At 36.1% G+C, this 12,232-nt stretch overlaps 1 protein-coding gene across 3 annotated transcripts in view; it reads left to right on the forward strand.

The window, feature by feature from the left end:
- TXNRD2 (thioredoxin reductase 2) overlaps window positions 1–8,584 on the forward strand; it is a 38,713-nt gene extending 30,129 nt beyond the window's left edge. For all 3 annotated transcript variants that reach the window (XM_026106874.2, XM_064522122.1, XM_064522121.1), the window contains exons 15-17: window positions 1,139–1,210; window positions 3,072–3,169; window positions 5,420–8,584. In XM_026106874.2, coding sequence (XP_025962659.2) covers window positions 1,139–1,210; window positions 3,072–3,169; window positions 5,420–5,543 — 294 coding nt within the window. In that variant the 3' untranslated portion in view covers window positions 5,544–8,584. The remainder of the gene's footprint in view (window positions 1–1,138; window positions 1,211–3,071; window positions 3,170–5,419) is intronic.
- The last annotated feature ends 3,648 nt before the right edge of the window (window positions 8,585–12,232 follow it).

Below are 12,232 nucleotides of genomic sequence, written 5' to 3' on the forward strand. Positions count from 1 at the left end.
TTAAATTAGTTGCTGTTTTAACGAGTGACATTGTACATTATCATTAAATGACAGTTATGTTCCCTTTAGTTGTCAGAAGCGCTGGCCAGGTCCATTAGTCTAAACTTTGGATGTCCCCAGAAGTATTCACACAAGCTGCTAAGTGCCTTTTTTGTGGCTAAAATACCTTGATTTGATGTGTGTAGGCATTGCATATTCAGGAAGAACTGATATGGCATATATTCCTACCTAGTCCCTTGAGATAAACGATGAGATTATGGTACTTGTGGTGAGGAAATTCACAGTCACTCTTATAATAAGCCAAAATTCAAACAAGTCGCCTTTGAAAGGAGAGGTTGCGTTACTTTCATTTCCTCATCATGAACATTGCCACTATATGACTCAGTAAGCTGTGGAAATATGAAGTGCAGTACTGTAGTTACAGGTCCTCTACTTCATGTTCAGTCAGTTATCATTTCTGATTTCTATTATTCTGAAATATAGTGTACTCTTTAAAATTTGCCCTGGACTTGTTTTCTGGATTTCTGGATACTGATGCCATTTAGAATGATAGAACTATCAGGTAAGAACAATTGTTCTTACTTGATAAAAACAGGCAATTGATGCATGGGGCATGTAAGATGCTGATGTGATGTGTGTATGTGAGAGAAAGTTCAGTTGATGACTTTATCCTGGAGCTCCAGGCAAAATCATTAATAAAGAAATCAGCATTTACTATACAGTCTGCAAAACTGCAGTGTAAGTTGTCGTTGCAGTATACATGGTTATATATTTGGAAAGCTTCTCGATTTCATTATTTTCCATAAATGAGGTATTACTTAAACTTTTGGTCGTGAGACATCTGAAGGAACATATCTAACATTATTTTGAATTTGGGACACTGATTTGAGTAGCCTGATGTATTTGTAGTGTTTTTTAGTTTTGTTTTTAATCTCATGGTTTTCTAAGAAAGTTTTGTGTTAAACTCTTAATTGTGCTTTCCATATCTTGCTTTAAAATAATGAACAAGGTATAAATAAATCTGTTCTTGTTTTTCTGTAACATCATCAATATGCAGTAATAGTAAACATTATAATATAAAATAGCTGTTTTCAACATAATGGTATGCTCTAACACAAAATGTTATTTTCCCTACCAGGTATACCATGCATATTATAAACCTTTAGAGTTTACAGTGGCTGAAAGAGATGCAACTCAATGCTATATGAAAGTGAGTGTTGAGATCTTCTGATTTGCTTTCTCTTAAGGAAAGAGATATTGTACAGTCCACTTTAAGGAGGACTGTTTGGCAAAAAAACTTTCACAGAATGGATGAAATCTTTTCTTGTTGACGGCCTGTTTCTCTAGTGAAGCTTCACATGTTTAATATTCATCACATAGTCCACTGCAGCTTGAAAGTACTTTATACATATTAGCATTTTTCAGAGCTGACATTCTTGTGATAAGTACCCATCTATGAACTGCTCTTAAGTTCCTAAGAAATACTCCAAATTACATAGAAACCAATCTCTACTTCCCCCAGCAGAGTTCTTAACTAGTTATATGTAATATATGAATGGCCATCTCTTGGGAAAGTACACTGCCCTCAAAAAAAAAAAAAAAAGAAAAAGAAAAAGCATAAAGCTTACAAAACTAAATTGTTCCATGTCTTGTTCATGAATGTTCAAACCTCCCTGACCAGAATGTCAGAGTTGAAACATATCTTCTCCTAGATTAATCCAGTTGCTTCAGTTGTGAAAAGGTTTTCAATGCACTTGCCTACTGCAGAGAATCTTAGATAAGTGGACTGTAGTATCAGTAGAATATATCATATTTTTCTTTTTCTTTTTTTTTCTCCACACTATTAGGGAACTAACTTCTTTTAGTGGAATAAATGTTATGACCTCTGTAGGTCCATTGCAGATTATTATGCTAATTATTATTGTGATATGTAAGGAGTATCCATTGTCAATAGTTGTAACCAGTTTTTCTGTTTTGTCACATCTGACTTTTGTAAGTAGCTAGATATCTACCTTAACTATCCCAAGAAGCATTGCAACTAAGATAATTCTTTTCAGTTATTCCCTTTAAAATTCATCAGTGCAATTGAATACTTGACAGCAGAGTAGTAATGGCACAGTAGTTGTTGAATGACATCGAATATTATACTTATTAAACTCCCAAGATGCATGAACAAGCATTAAACTTAGAGTTTCAAACTCTAAGAGCATTTTTTTCTTTTGTTTTTCTTTCCTGTTCTGTTCTTTCAATATTGAGAATACCATGTCAGGAGTGCTGTTCTGGGAATTCTTGAATGAATCCACAGCCTTTACTGAGCGGCAGAACCTGTCAGATTAGTGATTATTTAATGCTTGATGGGAGGGACACACGGGGACTCTGACATTCTTTTTATAGTGATAAAGATGCTGTCCTTAAAGGAAAGAAAAAACTTTCATAATGTTCCCTAATACAAGCAAGTGTGCAGTGATTCAGACCTTCACAGATACTTAATTATTATTCTTCATCTTTGACTGCTTCCAAGGCTTGACTCCTTTTTAGGTCACATGGCTGATGTGGTAAATGGATTGGTGATGGTCACCAAACATGCTACTATGAGTGTTCATGGACTGAATTACAAAGGCACAGAAAGTCCTATAATTGGTAGCGGCCATCTTTGGAAATATAATTGATTAGCTGCAAAGAATTCCTGTACAGACTCAGAGAAATGCTAAGGTGACCCTTCAGTGTCAAAATGACATTAGTCTGATTATTGGACTACAGAGGATATTTTAAGGATTTCATACAAATGACAAACAATGAAGTATTAAATATACCTCAAATTATTGGTTGTCAGTGGCTCCCTGAAGTCTGAAAGAAATATGCTAATAAAGCTTTGATCCAGGAAAGTGCTTAAGGATAAGCTTAAGACCTACTGAAGTTGGTAAAATTTGGGCAAGTGCTTAAGTTCTTTGCATCCTGGGGATGGACTGATGAACTGGGATCTTAGGGTACTTCAGTTTCATTTGATTCATCTTCGTGCCTTATCTTTAGATGCTCTAGGGAAAGATCTCTAGGTAATGTATTGTTTTCAGATGGTGTGCTTACGAGAGAGAGAGCAGCGAATCCTTGGCCTTCATTTCATTGGACCAAATGCAGGCGAAGTTATTCAGGGATTTGCTCTTGGAATCAAGTAAGTACAAAAGAATGTCTCTAGCTTCTAAAGCCTGCTTTTTAAGTTATTGCAAGATTATAAAAGATAGCTGCCTAGTTTTGGCAACGCTATAAAGAATGCATGCTTTTTGTTACTTTTATGTAGTATTGCACATATTTTCACTAAAAATGCTGCAGTTCTTCATTAAGATATACTGGATTTAGTTATAGAAATACTGGATATAGTTAAGGAACAACTGAGGAAAAATATAATGCTGGCTTGATATTGTTAAAGCAAAAAGTAAACTTGTACATGCATTTACTAATATTAGTTTTCTCAGAGAGAGAGGCTGCCTTTGCATTCTATTGCACAGCATAGGTAATCACCATATAGTCATTCAAGTCCCTTCTTTAAAAGGATGTTTGTGCTTTCCATAAGAAGCTTTCTTACACCTGCCAAGAATTCTTTTCCTAATCTCATGTTTAAATTGCATAGCCATAGCTCCTTAAAAGCTCAGTAAGAACTTGCATGAATCATTGTTTCTGGGGTATAAGCTAACCACTATATAATACGGTAAGGAAGAAATCTCTGTAGGATGGTGGAAGAGAGCAAGTTCTTTAGTCTGGAGCTTTCTGATAAGTGTAATAATGTACTTATCCAAAGTAGATGAACCTTTGTGATCTGATCTTGTTCAAGAGTTTGTTCAAAGATTAATATAAAAGTGTGTTTTTCCTGATCTGTATATTTCTTGTGCTCCCTTTGAAGGAACAAGGAGTGATTCTGGGTCCTTTCTTGTTAGGTGGAGCATTTCTGCTGTCTCTCATGTGTGCTACAATTACTTCTTACTTGTTTTATATTGCCCTTCTTATATCTGATTCACATCTTCAGAAATGTTGATTCATATATATATACACTTACTAAATTATAGTTTTTAACTCATCTTTGAAGAAAATAATAAATGAGATGCAAGAAACTTTCCCCCCTAGATTGTGATGTCAGCTCATTCTCCTGAATATCATCACGATTTTATTGCAATTTTAGTCTTATAGTTGTGAGTGACTAGCACAAATGAAAAGCAGAAAGGATTAAGAAGGCAGGACCACAAGTATCACGTGAGGAATATCTTAGAAATCGCTGATTGCAGTATACCCTGAGTACACATTTTCAACATGTGTTTGTAGTCCATTAATTGCCAGTGGTATAGATTCTAGAACTACATTTCTTAGGATGTCATTGTTTTGAAGTTTTATCCAAAATAACCAGTGAAAAGGAAGCACATGAAGCTGGAATGCTTTTCTGCCTTGCCTGAGGGAAATTAAAACTTCAGCCACAGTAAGAGGTTCTCAGCAGGTCAGAGCCTTGTATTGTATTCTATTGTATTTCACAAATCTGGAGTTTTGTGGAACACCAATTGTAAGTAAGAGCTTCTCTTCTCCTTTTGTCAAATATTAGGTCCTACTTCAATCCCTCCAAAGGATGATTTTCCCTCCCTTCCTCCCCACTTCACACTCCAGTAACATCTGTGCTCAGCAATGATTTTCCCTTGTGGTGTTATCCTGAATGTAGGTGGGACACCAGGAAGCTTGTGACTCTCTTCCCTGTGTTTTGTGGAGGGAGGGAACATTATTCCAATGAGGGCTTGAAAGGATTCCTAAAATTAGGTAATTTCAGCTATTCTTACAGAGTGACCGGCCAGGAATAGCAGCCCAAAGAAAAGTAATCAAGTCTAAGAATGTTATCAGACCAGTAAAGGAATTACGCAAGTGGAATTTTAGCTCAAATTCTTTTTTTAAGTAGGGGATGAATTTTTCATCTTAACACTTGATAACTTTAAACACCTGGCTTTCTCTAGAATCATGAAAAAGTGATATTTCTGATATTTCTTTCTTCAGATTTTCGCCTGCAGTCCTAATTAAGATTTTCTTTCTGTGTGTGTGTTTGCACATGTGTGTGCAACACATATGCAAGTACAAGAAAAGCTGGAGGCTGCAGTTTCATCATGTGTTTTTGCCATAGGCTGATTTGCGACCTTGGGTAACTGCTTAATTGTCTGTGTCAACTCTTACAACAATTCTTCTCTACCTAAGTGTTGTGAAGTCGCGTTTAAATACTTGTTGTGTAAGTATCTGAGAAATAATAGACAGCATTGTTTGAAGAATAACTTTAAGTACAATGCTTCTACCTGATAAAATAGACAAGAGCAAGATTAGTTTGATGCTTTAGGACACTCTAGCAATTTTAGGTAAATAATGTGTGAGTTTTTCTTTTTTTTATTCTTCTTTTTTGTAGATGTGGTGCTACCTATCCTCAACTAATGAAGACAATTGGCATTCACCCTACCTGTGCTGAAGAAATTACCAAGTTACATATTACAAAACGTTCTGGCTTGGATGCAACAGTCACAGGCTGCTGAGGTTAAATATCATCCCTGGAAAGAAGGAAAAAGAGCACAAAATAGAAAAGAAAAGGGGCATTTTGAATTGAAATCGTTTTAATGGTTGGACTTCCAGGAATCTTTCTGATTCCCTCTGTAGACACCTTTTTCTCACAGCCAGATGAAGAAATTGTCCTCCCATCCTGATAGTTCTAAAACCGGTGTGGTTCTACTGTAACACATCTCTCTCTCTCCCTCTCAAAGCATCTATAACTCTTCTCTTGCTCAGAGCTAAGGAATAATCACTGTTTTATACATAAAAATGTATCTGAAGCCATTGCCATCTGAGGCCTTCTACAATTTAGACAGTTGTCATGTGAGTTTCTCTATTGGCATGGCTGACTGCCAATAGATGTGTCTTGCACTATGTTCATACAGATGCCAGGAACCAGACAGGGCCTCCCTTAGAAGTGCACTGATGATACCTTCTCTGAAGTACTTGGATAGTTCATTACTGATCCTAATCTTGGACACTGAGACTCTGTACTCACCAGTAGAAATGAGTTCCCAGAGTGTGTAACAATAGGTAAGCAGCCATCTTCATTTTTTCTTTAAAATGTGCTGTGTTCAGGAATTTGATAGAAAATCAGTTATCACTGAAGCTGTGCTGCTACTGGATGAATTCCCTGGCAGTGTGGTCATAACATTACGGTGTGAAGGCTGATAGGTTTTTTAGTCAATTCAGAGATGCTAAAGAAAGAGTTTCATGTTATGGTGACTTCTCTTTCCACTCTTGAAATTGCTAATTCATTTCAGTTCAAAATAAATTCACGTCTCACAAATTACTGCTTGAACAGTGCATATTATGCAGTGTTGACAAGTAGACTCAAAGCCACAAATATTCTAGCTCATGCAGCTTTTTCTGTTTGATAGAATGTGGAAATCTGGCTGACACAGTGATAACTTTGTTGGTTTGTTTTTGATATTTAGTCACTGATAAACTGGATGCCACTTTTGAACAGATTGAGATTTGGGCTTTAATAAATACATATTACTGAAGGGAACTGTATTAAACAGTGATTTAGAGAAGAAATGGTCCTGCTCAGAATGCACTTTGAAAATAATTATCTGCAAACTTTTTTCAGAATATTGGCCAGAGTAAGAAAGCATTTTTCTATTGCAAGTTCCTGGTCATTTTTCTGCTAGCCAGAAGGGGGAGGTGCTGGTTAATTTGTGACAATAAAAAACAAACTAGAAATCTTACAGTGAAGCTTCTTTTGCAGAACCCTGTTAAATAGGTAGCCTGACAAAGGCAAAACACAAAACAAACTGCTTTGAATTTCAGTCCAAATTGCAGTTGGCAATATTTTGATAAGCATAGTCACCAAGACTTTGCACCCTTTACACTAGTATAATGCATGCAGGAAAGGGAGAGGTGATCTTTAGGTAAAACTTTTTTTTTTTTTTTTTTGCTGTTAATTTATATCAATGTTTCTGCAAGTGGAATTTGATATTTTCTTAGCTGTCCTACTTCTGCTTATTGCAGTCTGGGAGAATAGTCTCACGATCGTGTATACCTTTGCCATATTTTTCTTTGACTGCTGTTTCACTGCAGATTGCAATACAGGCAAGTGATTGGTCTCTTTCAGGGGTGAAATATTTCTTACCACCAGAATTGTACCTGTCATGAGCAACTATTCAAGAAAAACTGATCAAACATTAAAAAAAAAAAAAGGATGTAACAGTGTTTATCACATTCTCATTTGTATGAAAGTATTCTGTTTTCAAGGATTTGTTCTGACTTAAAAACAAACAAAAAAACACTTAAATGCTTTCTCTCCAAAGCTTCCTGATACTTCTAGTAAAAGAAGGAAGGAGTGTTACAGTTTAGGTGCAAGTGTCATTCCCTATCAGATCTGCTGATGCATTTTTTTCAGCTCTGAAATCATCCATAAGCTTGAGGATGAAAAGAAATATTTTGAGTAAAAGTATAGCTGGAATGCTGCCCAGAATTTGCTACTGCTTTTAGAAGAAATGGTATGAAAATTTTACATCTGCATGTGAATGTGTGCCTACCTGTGCACTCAGAAAGTTCCTGTCTCCTTTAGTAAAGGCCTGGGGATATGATACACTCAAAAACCTACCAGATTTTCCCAGTTGTAAAAAAACCAAAGTTCATAGTAAATTATTTTTTTGAAAATATTTTACTTTGTATTTCAAACATTGAGATACTGAGCATCTCAGTCTACAGAGATCTTGATGTGAGAATCAGCCCACCTCTGGCTAAAATGGAATGTGTATAGGTATACAAGATTTTTTTTCCCTAGGGATTCCCTATCACAATTTCTTTTGCAGCCATGAATTAAAACACTGGGGTTCAGCCATGTGAAAGTGGCTGCATTGTCCTGTTGGCAATGCATCCAACAGACTGAATTCTCTTCTGCTTCAGGCACATCAATGGAAAAATGAGTTTATTTCATTATAAAGCTGAAAATAATCATTTAGGACAACAAATAGATCTCAAGGGAAAGGGTCCTCAATGTATTTAGGGTGTGAAATTAATGCACATCAGCATTCTCTGAAGTAACATCGTGGAGCAGTTTTTGGTTTTAGAATTGCTGTGCAGACTTAATGAAAATTGCTGTTATCTTGACTTGCAGCCTAGTTCTGTTTCTTATTGAGTGCAAAATGTTGTTGCCTACTGAAGTAAAACTAAATGTCCAACCACACCTACGTAACCGTAATGTCAGAACTGGGAGCAAGACAGAATAATGAAAACTACTATGACTGTGCTTTTTTTCCTGATGGATTCCTTCCATAACTCTCCAGGGATGGTCCTTAACAATTTTTTTTAAGCCTGACTAATGTCAGCTGAAATGGCTGATGTACACAGCAAAATTACTGATATGTGAAAGATAAAAATAATTTTAGTCAGGCTGCTCAGGATGCCAGCTGATGAGGGCTTGTTTGTCAAACCATACTATGGTGCAGACAAGTCTGAGGATTGCTGGGTCCCTCATATATATGATCCCAATATTTATTGTGTTGTGATATGAATTAATAAAGAATAATTTTTTCTAGTAAGTGTTTGAATGTATTTTTTTAATTTTGCAAATAGAGTTTCTGCTTACAAAAGATTTCCTTGTGGATCCTAATGCTGTTTCTCTTGGTTGTGGTATGTGTTAAGGAAACTAGAAGTAGTAGCAGACTGAGACCCCTTAAAACAAAAATGTTAATGTCTGTCTGTCTCTCTGATGCCTAAACTGAATAACCATAGAGATTATTCCAGGCTGGATGACCTTCTCAACTATTTTAAATTAAGAAAACCCCTAGACCCAGTAACTGTGGTTTCAAATACTATCCTGTTTTTTCCAGCTAATGAGGTCTAACAGGTATGTTCACAGTCCATGTGTGTTGACATGCTTCTTGAAGACTCATCAAGAGGGAACTCCCTTGAAATACAGTGCAGGCAGTGTATTACACGGGGCTTAAACTGTTATGTTTAGCTCTTCACATTGGATTTTCAACTACAAAATACAGTGGAAAAAATGCATTATAGCAAAGCCAAGTGAAGGCAACGAAACAGCAAAGCAGTGGGTACTGCTAGGTGAAAAAGTTGGAAAATGAATTAGGAAATGGCTAGAAAAACATTGTTTAAAAACTAAGAAACTTCTCAGTCAGAAGAGAAGAGAACTGTATTGTTCAAATTAATCTCAATTTCCTTTTATTTCTTAAGCTCAATTCTTTTGATGAGAAGTTCCCATTAAGTCAGATGATACTGACTGAGCTTCTCAACTAGGTTTAACACTACTTCAGGATTTGCCCTTGATGTGATTCGGAGAAGGAATATTGACTAGAATGCATTTAAAGGCATTTTTACTTCTGCAGTTTAATTTCCTGGAATGTTTCACTGCGATTTCTAACTAATTAGGATAACTAGGAGCAGGGGCTAAAAAGGCAGCAAGGTAAGCATCATTACGATTATTCTTTTTCTCCGTATTTTCATATACCAGTTAATCCTGCAGCAAACAGGAATAGTACAAAAGGGAAATTATTAACAGAGAAGCAAATAGATGCTAATCCTTGTAAGTTGCGAATTGAATGTACTACATTATTTGGATTATGCCTAATGATAGCTTGTTGTCAATGCTAAGATATTGTCTACAATTAAGTTTTGCCTTTTGCCATGTATGCATTCACTGTTATGTAGTTATATCTATTGGAAAATATTTCTACATTGTAGGTTATTCCAGATCAGGAGCTAGAAAAGGTATTTCACTCCAGCAAATACTTTGCAGTGTGGTGTTTGTTTTTACCAGAATAGCTGTGTTAGCAAAAAAGTGCATTTCTAATCAAACTAGTTATACATTATGCAGACTTTTGTGCTTGAAATCTTTTCTTCAGAGACTTGTGCCTATCCAAAAAAGTAGGTAATTTTGTGCCCATATAATTTGCCATGTGTCTAAATCCCAGTGAAATCGGTGTATTCAAAGTTAACGTTAGCCATTAATTTCAGTGGGATGCAAGCATGTGACTCAAGTGCTTTGTTAAAGGGGAATCAATATAAGCATATGCCAAAATATCTTTTGGAATTACAGTTGGGGAACAGACTGCAATTATTATTCAAAACATACAAGGTACAATAGACATCTCTGATTAGTCAATGAAATATGCCTTTAATAAGCATAGTGCAGACAGTTCGTTTTGCAATAAGTAAACTTGTATAAAATTCACTGACTTTTTCATTCTTTCAGGTTTGTGTGTTCTCTTTTAAGAGAGGTTTTTTAGTTCTATGCAAAAGTTTTCCTGATGTTCTTCCAGCAGAGAGGCTGGTTTTGTATGCATTTATTCTAGTGCCAAACTTGAATTTTACTGGCAAAGAAGGAAACAGAAGAACAGACTTCTTTTTTTTTTTTTTCTTTTCCTAGGGCGGCACGCAACAGATTTGGTGTAATTACTCTAGTTGATTTTTTAGAAATGGAGTATTTCTGTCCACTGTATGTCAAAGAGCTAATTATATTTCCGTTGTGGCACTCAAAGTCAATATTGTCAGCTCTTCTTAGTTCTAATCCTCTACATTGAATTTTGATGGGCCAGGTGAAATATCCCCTTCAGCACCTTATTGCAATCCTTGTCAATCATCTTGCTATGAGAAACATGCATATTACAAAGGCTTTGGCAACACTGCATCTGATTTCAGTCTTTAATCTTATATGCACCTTAAGAAAACACCATTCAAGCTACTGACGTTCTGTTTGGGACGTGAATGGGATCCTACTTGCTGTGGGAAACAAAAGAAAATGATCTAATCTTTAATGGATATAATGGAACTCTTAGGCCATCTCAGCATGACGGTACAGTAGTAAACCACCAATCTAGGGAGAGCAAAATTAAAATGGTGAACTGGTGTAGAAATTAAAGAAAAAAATATCTCACTTGGATAAGAAAATGTAGATGTGTTTCTCTGTTTAGCATGTGACTTTAAAATCTCTTGTTTTGAGCACTTCTGGGGTTAGGAGAGTGTCTTCCCCACCTCAGCCCCCAGACTTTCTTTGGAAGGAGTGCTGTTCACTAAAGTCCATTTCTCAGCGTGACATCCAAGTACTGTGCATGCCGGGGTGTTTTGTTTCTTATAGACAAGATCTAGCACATCTAAAATCTGCTGGTCCTACAATGGAAAATTAGCATCATCCTTAAGAAGCTGGAATATAAACTAATAAGGCAGGTTTCCAAAATCTGATTGCATCAGTCAGAGAGATATAGTATGAAGGGAAAAGTGGATATTCCCTGGGGGTAGTGTGAAATGGAGACCAGTCTTGTTTGAACAAGGTGCTCTGCATTGTTCGCTAGATAGAGGTATTGGGAGTTGCAGCCTGTCAGAACCAGCATCTTGGGGTGGGGAGGGAGGTGGGATTATTCCAGGTAAAAATCTCTGCAGTTTGTGGAAGGGTATGTCCAATGTATTAATACAATAATTTAAGCAAACCCTTTACACACCATGGAAGATGAACTGTAAAGATACCCTTTCTGAGCCCCTCATTTCCTTTCAGAGTGTATGAACACCAGGAACACTTCATATTTTTCCATCCTTGTTCCCCTTACCTTGAAGAAACATGGGAATCAGGCTTGTTCTTCCTTGTCTTGGCAGAAAACTGAAAGGCAAGATCCTTCCTCTTAAATCTTTCACAAGGAGACCTCTTTTTCCCAAGGCTGTATTAGGAGTTGGAATTAGGTAGGTGTTAACATAACTCAAACAAATATGAAACAAAAGGACTATAGATACCTCTCAGTCTTTGCCTATTAGGGTATTACATAACTCTAGTAAAATAAGGAAATAACTACCTAATATTTCTAAAGTACCAGGGGAAAGAAAACAGTTAAAAAAAAAAAAAAAAAAAAAAAAAAAAAAAAAGACATCTTTTAGGCTTTCAGCTTAAAAAAAAAAAAAATCAAGAAAATACATAACCACTTTCCCTTCTTTGCAAGCTACCTGTGAGATAAGGCCCAAAGATATTATTCCACTGTGTATTCCTAACAAAACAGAGTCAGTGTTGAAAACTTGTTTTATTTTGATTTCTTACTAATGTACGAATGAGCCATAATGTAGCTGAACAATATTCTATTCAATGCTGTGTCAGTGCAACAGGTTACTTAGCAGCTTTTAGCTTTATGCAGGAGATTGAAGGGTCTTACGTGATGCCTGAGAGTGTCTAACACAATTAGTGATG

This window comes from Dromaius novaehollandiae, chromosome 17 (genome assembly GCF_036370855.1).
Source record: "Dromaius novaehollandiae isolate bDroNov1 chromosome 17, bDroNov1.hap1, whole genome shotgun sequence".
In the NCBI taxonomy this organism is placed as follows: domain Eukaryota; kingdom Metazoa; phylum Chordata; class Aves; order Casuariiformes; family Dromaiidae; genus Dromaius; species Dromaius novaehollandiae.